We start from the raw sequence: 15306 nt of genomic DNA, 5'->3' as shown, positions 1-15306 counted from the left end.
TTCCCTGACTTCCCCAAACAGAGGCAGTAGCTCCCACTCTGGACTCACTTAAGACTTCCTTTCAGTAACATTTCTTGCTTTTCTCTCCTCAGTTTACCTTCATTATCAACAGACCTCCTATGAGGGCACAGTAGTGTATTCAAGGTCCTATGCCATCACCACTAATCACCAGCAATGTAGTTTCCTCCTCTGTGTGATAGGGGTAGAAATATCCCCTGCAGGGCAGATAGACGGGCAAAGCATAGAAGGAAAGAGCTCCAGAAACAGCTCTTACCCAGGTCAGGGTTGCTGTGGCACTTCATGGGCCTGTGACCGGTGCAGGTGCAAGGGGCTTGCACTTGGAAGACCCCACCCCTTGGTTTAAGACTCTGCTGTTGCTACCTGAATTCTTAATTTTTGAACAAGGAGCTCCATATTTTCATTTTGCACTAGACCCCAAAATGATGTAGCCATTCCTGGTCAGGAGGTTCAGTTCCTGACCTGCCTCTGCTCCTAAATCTCTGGGTGATTTGGATGTGTTTCTCCTCAGTTTATGGGCAAAGAAGTGGCCAAAGTGATGCCTACCTTTTCATCCTGCACCCTCAACAGACATCACTAATAGATCATAGCTGTTTCCTCTGCTGACCCTCAGGGTCTTTTTTAACAAGATCTCCAGCCATTTCAGCAACACCAACCTGGGTATTCATGGAGCCTCAGACACAACCCATGACCACCTCCTCCCAGAATCCTGACTCCCAAGGTCCTCATCTTTGGGAAGGCAATCAAGTCCAATGGGAAGCACAGACCGCTGAGGTGCTTCATTCAGCTGACAAACAAGTGGGAGCCTTGGGTTGAGTGAATCAGCCAGCCATAGGCCCCATGCTCCTTAGTGAGAGACTACAACACCAGGCAGATGTAATGAGGCATACCCACTGGCCCTGGGTAGGGAGCTATGTGACCCTGGGCAAGTCTCTTGTCCTCCTAGCTTTAGTGTTCCTCTCTGTCCAGTGGCACTGGGTGGTCCCAAGGTAGACCTCAGCCTCCTGCCCTGCTTGCCACTCTACTGCCCAGAGACCCCCTGAGAGCAATGGCAGGGCAGGGGAGAGTGTGCAGGTTCTGGGGGATAACCCTTCTCCTTACCCATGGAGTGAGGGCAAAGGTACTAGGAGTCAGAATGGGAGGAGGAGGGTCTCACCACTCAGCCAGCCTCTGCTTCTGACAGTGCTGATGCTTATCTTCCATCAGATGGGTGGGGCTCTTTACAAAAACCCTTCCTGGTACCCTTCAGGCCCTACTAACTCCCTATTTCTTGTGAATATGGGAGAGAGTGGGGAGGCACCAAATGTAGGCCAAGAATATTAAAATCAAAGAATATAATTGTGCCCTGGCCAGATGGCTTGGTTGGTTAGAGTATCCTCCCAAAGCACAAGGGTTGCTGATTTGATCCTGGGTCAGGGCACATTCAGGAATACATCAGTGTTCCTGTCTCTCTCTCCCTTCCTCTCTCTCTAAAAATCAGTAAAAAAAAATAATAATAAAAATAAAAATTTTTTTTTGGTTTTTTTTTTTTTTTTTTTTTTCTTTTTCCATTTTTCTGAAGCTGGAAACAGGGAGAGACAGTCAGACAGACTCCCGCATGTGCCCGACCGGGATCCACCCGGCACGCCCACCAGGGGCGACGCTCTGCCCACCAGGGGGCGATGCTCTGCCCATCCTGGGCGTCGCCATATTGCGACCAGAGCCACTCTAGCGCCTGAGGCGGAGGCCACGGAGCCATCCCCAGCGCCGGGGCCATCTTTGCTCCAATGGAGCCTCGGCTGCGGGAGGGGAAGAGAGAGACAGAGAGGAAAGCACGGCGGAGGGGTGGAGAAGCAAATGGGCTCTTCTCCTATGTGCCCTGGCCGGGAATCGAACCCGGGTCCTCCGCACGCTAGGCCGACGCTCTACCGCTGAGCCAACCGGCCAGGGCAAAAGTAAAAATTTAAATAAAATAAAATTAAACTTAAAAGAATACAATTGTGCTTCCTGGGACAACCCTAATGCTGTGTAACCTTGAGCCAGCCACACTGGAAATGGAAGGGCTTCTGGAATACCCCGAAGATAACATATCCCAGAAGACAGGAGAGTCGTTTCTACTTACAGGACTGGAACAGACAGTACTGACCCTGGGACCCTCGCTCCTTTCCGACTGCCCAGACGGGAAAGGGCAAGGAGTTCTCTCAGCCCACTGAAGGACCTGTTTCTTGGGCCTCCAGCTGGGCGTCCCGCAGAGAGGCTCTGAGGAGTAACGACGGTGGCTGCAGGGGGCGGGGGGGCGCAGGGACAGGCCCCTGGCTTCCGCACCCTTCCAGATTTCCTGCCAGGTCTCAGCCCAAGGGAGGAGGACTCAAGGTCCCCGCTCTCGGGGGGGTCTCGGACACTCGGTTGTTGGACTCCGGGGATGTTGCTTCCAGCAGAGATTCGGACGGAAGCCCTCACAGGCCAGACACCCCTCATCGGGCCCAAGACAAATGTGAACTGTCAAGGCATTGAGCTTCCTGACCCGTCCTTGCCCGCTTCCCGCGGTCGAAGGAGGGCCCCGAGCCCACGCGCTCTGAGCAGGATAGAAGACATGGGGGCGGAGTTATAGAGTAGGGGGCGGCACCATGAGAAACTGGGGCGGAGTGAGGGAGGAGACAGGCCGCTGGGGTGTAGGTAGGGCGGGTCTTCAGCGTCTAGGGCCGAACCTGGTCCAGTCAGGCTCATGGGCAGGGCTAGTGCGAGGGGCGGGTCCAGAGAGGCCTGGAGTTCGGCCAGGTGCAGTGCCGGGGCACAACGGGAAGAAATAGGTCGTCAGGTCTCTGAAAAGCCTGGAGACAAAGCTTCAGGGCCGAAGGAAGAGTGAAAGCCAGAGGACTACCCGGGGCGTAGGCGGGGGCCTTGGGGTGTGGGCGGGGCCGAGGCGCCGGAGGCGGGCCGCTGCGCTAGGGGGCGGGGCCAGCTCTGTGCAGGCCGGGGCGGGCCCGTGACGCCGGAGGCGGAGCCAGCTCTGCGGGGGCAGGCCCGGAGGCGCGGCGCTAGTGACGAGAAGGCCCCGCCCCTGCCGGCCCGCCCTCCTGGAGCGCCGGGGTCCAGGCCGCCCGGTTCGCCGCGCACTGCCCGCAGGTTCCATTGAGAAAAGCCGAGCGGCGGCGGCGGCGGCGTCTGCGCGGGAGCCGAGGACCGGCAGCAGCCCGCCGCCCGCCGCCCCAGCGATCTTCGCGCTTGCAGCGCAGGGTCGAACCTTCGGCCTCCGCAGTGGCTTCGAACCGGCCGCGGCGGGCTGGAGGCGAGGGCCGGGGCGGCCGTGGAGCACAAGGGCCGGGGGCATGAGCCGTCTCGCGGCTCCGCCGCGCCCCCGCCGCCTGCCGCCGCCGCCCTCCAGGGGCTAGAGGCGGCCGCCGGGAGGGCACGCGGCGTCGGAGACATGTCCAGAAGGAAACAGAGCAATCCCCGGCAGATCAAGCGTGAGTCAAACTTTGCCCGCCCGCCGGCCCCCCGCCTGCCCTGCTCTGCCCGCCGACCTTCACCCCACGCCGCGTCCCCCGCGCTCAGTGCCAAGCGTGCCGTAATCTAATCTCCTCGGCGGCTGGGCCCCCGCGTCTCGACTCTGCACCGGGGGGTCTAGCCTGGAGGGGTGTCGCCCAGAGGGCGGGGAGCGGGGTGGCTGGGGGCGCGCCCACCTCGCGGCCGACCCCTCCCCTATATCCCCGAGATGGTGCTGTGATAAGGCGGCCCTGATCTGGGCTTAGATAAAGTTTAAAATATTCCATTCTGCAAGTCCCATCCTGATAAGATCGCTCTGTCGGGACGGGCTGAAATTGTGATCTTATCTTGCGCGGTTGACTCTCCCAGGCTTTGTATCTAGAGGGAGAAAGAAAGACCTGGGAAAAAGAGGGGACACTCGGGGCCGCGTGGAAATGCATGGTGGCCCCGGGGACCTGTCCGTGCCCACCACCAGTTCTGCTGGCCAAAGAGCCACGTGGCTGGTGAGGCGGTAAGGGGGGGGGGGGGTGCAGCTACTGCAGCCCGTGCGCTCGGCTCCAGCTACTCAGACACCCGCGTCCTGTCTCCAGGGTCTCAAACTCGAGCCTTCCCTGCGGGGAGACAGACTCCTGGAGATCCAACCCAGCCAAGGCCGCACCAGCAGCAGTGGGTGCGCTCGTATGCCTGCGGGCACAACCGTCCCCCTCCAACTTAGTGATGGAGCTCCTGGGGACTCGGCCCCAGGCCAGCGTTCTTTCTGTGCGTATCTAAGTTTCTCGCCCATCCGGCCTGCGGGCCACTCCCTGGGAGGCTGGGCAGCCACTGAGTCCACACTGCCGATGGCCCGTTGATAAGAGCGCCCCGCACTCTCGGGGGGCCACGCGGCTGCGCGAGGAGCAACAGAGAGAGCGCACAGGAAGAGCGGTTCCCCGCCCCACGCCAATAATAACTTAGTGCTCCAGCGTCCAGGGCGGAGGCACGGGACTTCCTCCGAGGGTCGCATCTCCCAGGCCAGACCAGCAGGTTGTTGGGTCCGGCCCGCTGCCCAGCCGCAGGCACCGGGGCACTGCCACTTCTGTCCGCATGACCACTCCCACCACGACCACATGTGCGAACTCTGGGGGGAGTGCCAACTCCCGAGGTCCCGGAGAGGGGGAGACGCAAGCATGAATCCGGGTTCCCGTAATCTGACTCCGTCAATGTGCGAGCGGGACCTATTTTCAGTAAGTCGCCTTCTATCAAGTCAACTCAAGTATTAAAACCACCCACAGGTCCCGATCTGCGCGCGTTCTCTGGTTTCTTTTTCCCCTCCTCCCCTGTGCGCCACTGTTCGGTCTGCTCTCGTGTGTGCGTATGTGTATGTGTTTCAGCGTGATGAGAAATGCAGATAGCGCGGGCAGGGAGATCGCAGGTTGGGAACTGATCGCCAGCGCCGATAAGGCCTAGAACGGGGCGAGCTCCGGGGCCCCGCTGGGTCGGCCCAGCGGTGCGCGTTGGGGATACGGTCTGCAGCGTGCGCAACGGCGAGCTCCCGCTGCCCACCCTCTGCGTCCCCAAGACTAGTGCAAAGGGAGGGGACCGGGCCTAGGAGGCGGGGCCGGGCACTCTCCCTACAGCCCGCGGCTCCGGGCGCCTCCTCCCCATGGCAGATCTTGGCGCGTTAAGATGTGAGCGCTGATTGTCACCAAGCGGCGGCGCCCGCCGGCCTGCCCTCTGCCCGCGGCTGTGCGTGCGGCCGTCGCAGCTGTGCGCCGGCCACGCTGGCCTCACCTGCAACCAGGCCGTCGTATGGAGGGGAGGAGGCCGAGCTCTTGGGGTCGCCGCCCCCTTCCTCCGCTCCCCTACCAAAGCCGGGGTGCAGCTGCCCGCGCCTCTGTGCGCCTTTTGTTCCGCGCAGAGATAGATGTGCCGCGCTGATAAGGCGAGTAACTGATGGTGGCGGTGATAGGCGCTTCCATTTATTAACTTCAAACGTGGGAGCGGGGGAGGGCGAGGCGGGAGCTCGGCCTTGGCCGGCCAGATGGCTGAGATGATAGGCCTGGCTGCGCTGGCGGAGAATACTAGGCAAAGCGCTGCCTGGGACCCCTGGTTCCCCCGACCCACTGAGCTTTCCTGCCGCCCGGGTCGATGTGAGCTCCGATAAACACTGGGGCCGGTCGGCCGGATGGCGATCGCCAACAACGATAAGAGTCCTTATCTATGGCCACCAGGCCCCGCCGGTTCAAGGCAACAACAGCGCGGGGGCGAATGGGGGCCTCGGAGGTGGGCGGGGGGCCAGGGAGAGTGGGCGTCCGCGCCAGCGTTGGTCTGTCTGGGCGAGTTTTCATCCCAAACACACTTAATTGCCAAGAAGTTGATCCTCCCCCTGCGGGTGGTACAGTCCATCAAAATGAAAGAAAAGTGACTCCGTGCTGGACAGGAGGGGGGAGGGCAGAGGAGGACCCCCCCCCCGGATTTCTATTAGATGGTGTGAGACAGCCAGAGGTGAGATTGGCACCTCCAGCAGGAGAGAGGGTGTTTTTCCTCTTGAATCATGTTGGGGTTGGTGTCGTTTTTGGCAAGTGTGAGGTGTAACCTGCTTGGAGTTTGCTTGGAAAAAAAATCGAGGGGGTTTCCATTGCCCAGTCTGAGTTGTGGGGGAGGGGGGCAGTGTGCTGGTTTCTTTTTGAACAGGTCTCCCAAATCAGGAGAGAGGGTCTGTGTAGATCTGCCTTGGTTCACTTTGAATGTCTTTCTTTATTGAGCACTTGCCGTATACAAGCACTGGGTCCCATCTTTGGGGAAATGTGAGGCAGTGAGACTGGGAGCGGTGTGGGAAGTCCAGACGGGATAAGGGGCAGAGAGCAGATGAGGCACATCACGTGGTCAGAGACACTTTCCGGGATGGAGAGGACTTTCAGTGAGGTCAGGAAGAGGCTAGCCATGGGGGTGCCCCCGGGCCTCAGTTTCCAACTCTGAAAAATGATGAGTCCTGCTTGTTATCGAGCAAATAAAGGGCTGAGAGTCACGTGATGATAGGGAAGGGGAGGCCTGTGAGAAGAGGCAACAATGAGGTCAGGAGGGTGGGGCTGAGCCTCAGTTTCCCTTTCTGAAAAAGGGATAAGAATGAACCCCAACATCAAACTGAGGCTGTACAGGGAGCACACAGTCCCTTTACAGTGGGAGTGCCCTTGGGGATCATGGATCCCAGACACCAAGTGGAAACCAAGGCTAGTCAAAGAAGGGGCTTCCGGAAGAAGCCGAGCCTTGCCTGGCCTGATAGTCCCCACCAGTCCCAGCCCCAGCAGCTGCTCCAGCTCCATCTCAGATGACTGTGTTTTTCACACATTCTCAGAGTTTGATTAAACAAATTATTGGTGGCCACAGGATGACTAATTTACTCCAAGCTTCAAAGTCGAACACCTGCTCTACGTAGCAGCCTGACACCCACCTGTGGGACTGGCTGTGGCTTCTGGCAAGGGCCAGTTCCACGAGAGCCTGGGTTAGGCTCTGAAAGGAGATGAGGTGGTCTCTGTGTGAGTTTTTATGAATTTACAGTTGTCAGCACAGAGCCATGCACCCCTTCTTTCCATGTGTGGGAGGTACCTGGAGTCTGCCTGGCTCTCAGGACCCACCTTGAAATGCCCACCACGCCACTGTAGTGGCAAAGAAACTGAGAAAGAGGGGGTTGCGGCAACCTAGCTGCTCCTGACTTGAGCCACTATGGGCAGGCTACTTTGCTTGCCACAGCCTCTGAAAAACAGAAGCTGACAGGCACCCAAATTCAGCCTTCACCTGGCTTCAGCCTCAGACCCCAAGGGGTATGGGGATTGAGCTATAGTGATCAAAGGGGACAGAGGGCTTAGAAACTATGAGGGATTTGCTTACAAGCCCTGCCCCTGCCCCTGGACTTGAGCAGGGCTCTGATGCACTCTGGAACCCAGCCTCTCACCCCCAATGGTGGGGCTTCACCCAGTTCCAGACTTTTCTTTCTTGCGTTCCTGGGCCTCAAGGAAGACAGTCAGTTCATTTGATAGTAATAATAACATTACTAATAGCTAATACTTGCAGAGCTTACTCTGTGACAGTTACATACTAACGTACAGCAGCTCCTATTATTGCCACTTACATCTAAGGAAATGGAGCACAAAGAGGTTAAGTTTTTCACCCAAGAAAGTGGCAGAGCCAAAGTTAGAATGCAGACAGCCTGGTCCCTCACTCTGAACCAGTATGTTCATGAACATCGCGCTGCTTTCCCAAAGTCCTCTCACCTCTGCCTGCCTCTGAGCTTCTCCAGGCCTCAGTCTCCACACCTGTGGAATGGGCCTCTGGGAGCAGAAGTGCTCTGGGGTCTTTCCCAGCCCTACCCTTGCTGAGTCTCCCATGGCCTCCTTCCTGAGACATTCCTGCACAGGATTGGTCCCCAGGGAGACTTCACCCAGCCCTACCCGGGGGCCTGAGCCTGGCCTAGTCCTAGCTGCCCAGCCAGCCCCTCCCCGGAGGTCACCCGGAGCCCAGCATGGCACCAGCACAGCCAGCGATTTAAATGGGTCAGTTGGGGAAGAAAGGAGGAGGGAATGCGATGCCATTAATTGTACCCCTTATCTCCTGTTTCTATGCCAACCAGACGTTCCTGGGGCTTGACGGGCTTGTGAATAATACTCCCGGCCAGCCTATCTGCCATCGACAGGCCTCCTCCTGGAGGCAGCTGTTGCCTCGCCGATTGGTATCACCTACCCCATAGACCCAGGCCTGGGCCCTCACGTAGGCTGGCTGGGCCACACTCAGGCACCTGGCTGGGCTCCTGCCCACCTAGCCTCCATTCCCCTGGATCTTCCTGGAGCTGCCCTTGGCTACTATCCCCATTTCACAGAGAGGGAGACTGAGGCCACAGCCACATGTGTGCTCTCTGGACCTAGTCTGCTGCTCCCCTCTCAGGCCTGGGGTAAAGGGGGTTCTACCTGCACAGGGAGTCCACCTCCATGTCTCCTGGCCCTCCGTGGGCTTTGGCGACGGCAAAGGGAGCAGATGGCCCTACTGGTAAGATCTCAGCTTCCTTCAAGCTGCACTGCATTTAACCCTGTGAGAAGGGAAGAGCCTGAACTCATGGGGGAAGATCCCATCAGGGCTGAGCCCCTCACTGGGCTGTGCACAACCCAAGACTTGTAGGATCGCGCTCTCTGGCTTCCTTCCGTCCCTTCCAGCCTCGGTGCCTTTTCACAGCTGCTCTGGTCTCCACTCAGAGCCCCTCACAGGCAGGTCATCCCTCACCTCCACACCCACCCTGCCCCCAGTGACCTCATTAGTTTGTGCAATCACTCACTCCTTGGGAACAGGGACTAGGTCTGTCCTGTCCCCAGACAGAGGGCCTTCCAGAACTCTGCCAGATAAATGGTCTAATGGATACATGGAGTAAAATGGACATGGCCTGAGATGCCAGCTGTGTCACCTACTGGCTGTGAGACTTTGGGCAATGACCACCCCATGTGAGCCTTATTTTCCCCATCTACAAAATGGGGGTGATGGCATTGCTGGCCCCTGAGCACAGCTGTGAGGATCAAAGAGAAGTAAATACACGTCATCTGAAACAGCTGCCACCCCAACCACCCTCCCCCTCCTTCACAGTATCTCTGTGGCCAGTAGTGTCAGATACGCACTTTTCAGTTTACGTGAGAATGAGAAATCCCTTTTCCCAAACTCTTTCCCAGAGAGTAAAACACATGCAGGACCCTGCCCAGGAAGTGCCTCCACCCTCTATGACCCTGTGGCACACAGAACTCACTCTGCCAGCCCCAGGTCATCAGCCACCCTTCTTCCTGACTGGCCTTTCCCTCCTGCTCATTGCCAAGTGAGTACCTAAGCTGTGCAACCTTGGCACACTGCTTTCCCTCTCTGGGCTGGAGTCTCCTCTTTGTCAAAGGAGAGGAGAACAGGAAGGCTGTACTAGATAGTGGTCAATGATGTTCCTCTGCTCCCCCCCCCCCACCTCCTCACCTCTCAGAATTGAGGGGCCACAGGACCAATCAGCCAAGTGAGAATCTCATGTGTCCCTGTGCCCATTTCACAGATGAAATGGGAACTGGAGGCCTAAAGAGGAAGGTGGACTTGCCCAGTGTCCCTAGCCAGCAGTTGGCAGGGCCAGAAGAGCAGTGGGCATGGGACATTAGGTCCAGGAGGACTGGAGGTGTCTACAGGAAGGCAGACTTAGTGGTTGCTGGCCAAGTACCAGGCAGCATCAGTGTGATGCTCCCTCTCTGCTTCAGTTTGCCCATTGGTTCAATGGGCACATCCCAGTTCAGTGCTCTAGTTTTCAAATGACCCACAGAGGTCAGGGCTTGAGGCCTGCCTTGGAGCAAGGAGTAAAAGGGGGAGAAGGCCAAGCTCTGAAAGAGGCCTGTGTCTCAGCTTCCACCCCCACCCCAGCCTTCCATCTGAGCCACAGCTTCCCAGCTAAGCACCTTGGCGAGTGTCTTCACTCGCAGCCCTGGTTCTCTCATGTGTAGAATGTGTGTGTGTACATAACACAGTGCCTGCTCCCATGGCTGTCCTGAGAGCTCAGTACTGCTGGGACAGAGTAGTGTCAATGAAGAGCAGTGGTTGGAGCATACCTGAGGTCCCGGATCGGCTGGGGACCTAGGTTGTGTGCTGCTGAGTGACATTTCGCTCCCACCGTCCATGGGGCTACCAGGTGGGCTAAGGACAGAGACTCTTCTCTTGGGGGCTCCAGGGTTCCATCCCCACCCCATCTTCCCCCTCAGGAAGCCTGGGCTCGGAGTTGCAGGGCTGGGCCACCCTCTAAGGCAGGGGTCCCCAAACTTTTTACACAGGGGGCCAGTTCACTGTCCCTCAGACCGTTGGAGGGCCAGACTATAAAAAAAACTATGAACAAATCCCTATGCACACTGCACATATCTTATTTTAAAGTAAAAAAACAAAATGGGAACAAATACAATATTTAAAATAAAGAACAAGTAAATTTAAATCAACGAACTGACCAGTATTTCAATGGGAACTATGGGCCTGCTTTTGGCTAATGAGATGGTCAATGTGCTCCTCTCACTGACCACCAATGAAAGAGGTGCCCCTTCCGGAAGTGTGGTAGGGGCCTGATAAATGGCTTCAGGGGGCTGCATGCAGCCCGAGGGGCTGTAGTTTGGGGACCCCTGCTCTAAGGGCTCGGGTCTGCAGGCCAGCCCTCGCCTCCAGGACAAGAGGTCACTGCAGTGGGTGCCACCACTCAGCCTAGAATCTTGGCCTCACAGTGACCCTGGGGCAAGTGGCTTCTCTCATCTCTCAGTTTCCTTTTTTTTTTTACAGGGACAGAGAGAGAGTCAGAGAGAGGGATAGACAGACAGGAACGGAGAGAGATGAGAAGCATCAATCATCAGTTTTTTGTTGCAACACTTTAGTTGTTCATTGATTGCTTTCTCATATGTGCCTTGACCACGGGCCTTCAGCAGACCGAGTAACCCCTTGCTTGAGCCAGCAACCTTGGGTCCAAGCTGGTGAGCTTTTTGCTCAAGCCAGATGAACCTGCTCTCAAGCTGGCGACCTTGGGGTCTCGAACCTGGGTTCTCCACATCCCAGTCCTACGCTCTATCCACTGAGGCCCTCAGTTTCCACTTTTGAAGGAGGAGCTTAATAACAGCAGATTCCTCCTGGGGCCTTCATGTGGGGTCCATGAAATCCCAGGTGCAAACTGTAAAGTGCTGACTTGGTGTTGTATCCTTAGTGGACTCTGGGGCCCTAAGAGCTGCTGGCTGCATTACTAATATTTTGCCAGATACCCTGAGGGCCCATCACTCAGCACAGAACCCACCTTCTGTCTTCCTTCCCTTTGAGTGTTTGTTTTTGAAAAAGGAGGGACTCGTGGGCCCTGACTATACCATGCCATGGGCTGTGCCGGCTGCAAACCCAAGCTCTCTCAGTCCTTTCCTGCACAGGGATCTTACCTGCAGTTATGATCATCATCATTATTGACTGACCCATTTTACAGACAAGAACTGAGGCCCTGGGAGACTGTCATGTGACACAGGTAGGCAGAGGTTTATCTGGGCAGTGCCTGATCAACCCCCAGGCCATCTGCCCCTATGTCCTGTATCTTCCTGAGACCTCTCCACCACCCACCCCTTTCTCCTTGCTCACAGCCACATGTTTGTGAGGAGGCAGTGGCCCCGGTGGGGCAGGAATGTAGTAGCTGACCTTGGGCCAGAGCCTGGTGAGACAGATAAGCAGGCCCTCCCCTTGGCCTCCTGTACCTTCATTCGTCCTCCCCTGAGCCAACAAGGCGGGGGGACTCAGAGCTTTGGTTTCCCTACCTATAGAGGGGTGAAGGGGGGATGGTGTGCAGCTTCTGTGAGCCAGGCCCTGTCAGAGCCCAGCCCAGCTGTCCTAACAGCTGGTTCTAACAGTCCCGGAGCTAGAATAGAGACAAAGACCCAGTCAAGAGCCAGCATCTAAGAGCACCTACCTGCTAAGCACTTTGCACACATCCCCTCTAGCGGTTCTCCCAGAAACCACTCAGGTTGGGGTTCTCAGCCCATTCTGCACACAGAAATGGAAGATTAGAGAGCATGGGTGACTGCCCCAGAGTCACACAGCACACAAGTGATACGGAGAAGGGACGGATGGGGAGGTCTATGTGAGCCCTGCCCCAGCCCCCAGGCTGGCTGCCTATGTTCCGACGCACCCAGAACTGGCAGGTGTGTTGCTTCCTAAGAAGGAGGGGAGACCACCAGGGGATCTCTGAAAATGGGTGCTACTGCCACTGACAGGTGGAATCCTGGGATCAAGGCTCTTGGACACTGCGGGTACATAGCAGTTACCTCACCTTCCTGAGCCTGTCTTCACCTCTGAAAAGTGGGGGCCTGGGCTGAGCTCTGAGGGTGCCTGGACCTTGTGCAAATCATCGAACCTCAATTCATTGAACCTCTATGAGCCTCAGTTTCCCCCTACAAAATGGAACAGACCTCTTTGGGCATCTCAGTGAAACAGATGAGACTTGACATAGGAGGTACCGCCTGGGTCAGAGCTGTTGTGTCACCTGCACTGTTTGACAAAATTAAAATGAAGCGGACAGGGGAGCACCTCTCCCCCTGTAGGCTCCCTTAGGCTGCTTCCTTCCGATTCCTCTTGATGATGTCTTCAAGATCTCTAGCTTTCCCAGTCTGCCTATTTATAGTCTCCTGCCTCAATTTCCCTTTTCTCCATCAAGCCCCCACCCTGCAAGTCCGACCCAGGGAGCAGGAGGGGGAGGTCTTGGCCCTAGGGCCAGGCAGTCTTGGTTCCTTCCTGTAGTGGGTTTCAAGGGGAGAGCTGCCAGAGGACCCCTCAGTAGAGACAGGAGTTTGCAGGCAATGGTGGGTCCATCCTGGGCATTGCTGGATTCTCAGCTTCCAGGGAGGGACCAGGGTGGGAGCCTGGACCTGCCCCATCAGTTGGTCTTTGGACTGCTCTGGAAATAGGCACTTGGTTCCTCAAGAATGGAGAGAAAGTCAAGGCAGAGCTGTGGGCAGCCATAAGACCTTGCATGGCCTCCCCCACCTGCCCCCAGCTTATCCAGGGCCCCAGCCTCATTATTGATCACCTTGGACTCATTGGTCATTGGTCATTACAGCGAGCATTAACTGAGCATTTCTTAAGCTCTCTTCTGTGCCTAGGACTTGAGCCATAATATCACAGCCTTCCCCCAGAAACCTTCAAGAGAGGCTCACTGATTAGCCCAGTGCACAGAAGGGAAACTGAGACTTAGAGAGTTTAAAGGTCAGACCCAGGACTGCAACAAGCTCCTGGGGGAGGGAGGAAGGAAGGGGGAAGATGTCTATAGTGGTGGTCTCTAGGGTAGTGCTCTGTAATCCCTGCTGGGCCTGGCTGCATTCAAGTTCAAATCCAAGAAACCAATGTCTTCCTGTGGTTCCAGGCAGCACCAGCTCTGGTGTTCACACTGTTCCTTAATGGCTTTGTAACCTTGGGTGAGTTCCTTCCCCTCTCTGGGCCAAGGTGGCTGCTTCCCAGTCTTCCAGGTGCAGAACAACCAGAGCTCCAGCTGTCAGACAGGGGCTGCAGGCAGAAGGAGTTCTAGGGTAAGGCCCATGTGCTACACCCTAGCTGCCAGTCTTTGAGTGGGAGCCCTTGGTCCCCAGGGGCTTGGAATGAGTGCAGTTGGGGGCCCCTTCCTCTGAATGGACAGAGGTGTTCTGTGTATGGGCCCTGGGCCCACCCCTCAAGGTGTTCTATGCCAGCAGGTAGGAGAATTTCAGCATTTGAGGGGCACACTGAACATACCCCGGGTTCCCAGGCTACAGAGGGGCTGGGGCGATTCAGCCAAACCTTACGTTGGGACCTGTAGGGGCAGAGCCCACCATGGTCTCCCCATCCTACTGATATTTCCTGCCGCCAGGCTTGAGGCTAGAAAAGGCCCCAGGCAAGGGAAAGGGGACCCTACAGGTCTCAAGGAAAAACGCAGGCTGTTCATTCCCCAGCCCCACCTGCCGTGCCCCCATACCACTGACCATCTCTCCACTTCATGGGCCTGGTGCAGCTCAGGAGGGCCACAGCTGCACTGGCACCCTGAGGTGGCCTCCTGCCTCCGTTTCATCTCCTAGTCAGTCTACCCACACTCAGCTCCATCAGAACCAAACATTTTCCCAGAGAACAGAGAGAGAACCCCTATGTTCATGCAGTGGCCTTGAGGGTCAGCAGGCAGCCAGTCACGCTCAGGGGCCCCAGCCAGGCCAGCGTTCCCCCTCTCCCTCCCAGCCTTGCCGGCCGAAGCCCAGTCTGCCCCGGACTGTCTCCCGGTCCAGGCCTCTGGCGGGCGCAGGTTTCAGCTCCTGTGATAACTCGGAAAGTTGAACTGGCCCCATTACTGCGCTGAGATGGTTGGCGAGATACTGCCTTGATAATGGGGGAGATACGGCCTCTCCGTGGCCAATAGCCCAGCCTCTCCACCCATTAACATTCCCCACCAGCGATCCGCTCCTGCGCCTATCTCCTCCATTTCCACTCCTCCCGCAGATAAGAATGGAAATTCTGACTTCATAGCTCACTGATTAAAGTGTCTGGATTTCTTGATAATACACAGATAAATTATGTTTTTGAAAAAGAAGGTAGGGAGAAGGGTGGGGAGAGCGGGGGCCTGGAGGGGAGCCCTTGGCTGTCTCTCCGGCCTTTCCTGGCCCCTGGGCAGGCCGTGCACCTCAGAGCATCCAGCATGCACCTCCCAGGTTTCAGTACAGCATCCAGGGGCTGGGCTGAGGAAGCAGAGCAGGCCTCCCTCAGGAGGAAGAATCCCATTGAAGGGAATTGTGTCCAGGCCTGAGGGGCAAGCTCTCTGTGGGGGGAATTTAAGCCTCACTCAAGCCCAGAGTTTTCCCACCTGCCTGGACTCTAACTCTTGGGAAACAGCTCTGTGCCTCAGTTTCCTTATCTGTCAAACAGGCGCAGGCTTATGGAGTGGATACATTACCCCCAAGGGCAGGAATTTTGTCTGTTCAGGTCTCTGCTGTCTCCCAGACACCTAGAATGGTGCCTGGTTATACGGTAGGCACGCAATAAATGCTAAGAGATCAAGCAAAGCCTCACCTGCCATTCCCAGCCATCCTGCCTTCCGAGGCTGGCCCAGCTGCCTGCCACAACTGACAGCAGCACCCAAATGGGGCTGAGGTGCCATCTCGGCATCTGTCTGGATAAAGCTGCCTCCTTCAGCTGATCCGAGATCGGGTGCGATTAGTAACGATTAAGGCCAGCGTGTGGCTAATCCTCCCGGTGAGGGACAGGTGAGGCATCCATGATGGGGGTGGCGCCTGCAGAGGGACACCCAGCCCCCAGCTGTTTGGGAGGGGA

At 56.9% G+C, this 15306-nt stretch overlaps 1 protein-coding gene across 3 annotated transcripts in view; it reads left to right on the top strand.

Annotated features, from left to right (window-relative positions):
• The first annotated feature begins 3086 nt into the window (after positions 1 to 3086).
• ZFPM1 (zinc finger protein, FOG family member 1) overlaps positions 3087 to 15306 on the top strand; it is a 79123-nt gene continuing 66903 nt past the window's right edge. For all 3 annotated transcript variants that reach the window (XM_066349249.1, XM_066349250.1, XM_066349248.1), the window contains exon 1: positions 3087 to 3464. In XM_066349249.1, coding sequence (XP_066205346.1) covers positions 3425 to 3464 — 40 coding nt within the window. In that variant the 5' untranslated portion in view covers positions 3087 to 3424. The remainder of the gene's footprint in view (positions 3465 to 15306) is intronic.

Source organism: Saccopteryx leptura, chromosome 9 (genome assembly GCF_036850995.1).
Source record: "Saccopteryx leptura isolate mSacLep1 chromosome 9, mSacLep1_pri_phased_curated, whole genome shotgun sequence".
In the NCBI taxonomy this organism is placed as follows: Eukaryota; Metazoa; Chordata; class Mammalia; order Chiroptera; family Emballonuridae; genus Saccopteryx; species Saccopteryx leptura.
The sequence above is the reverse complement of the archived record's forward strand: the minus strand, read 5'-3'. Positions and strand labels throughout refer to the sequence as shown.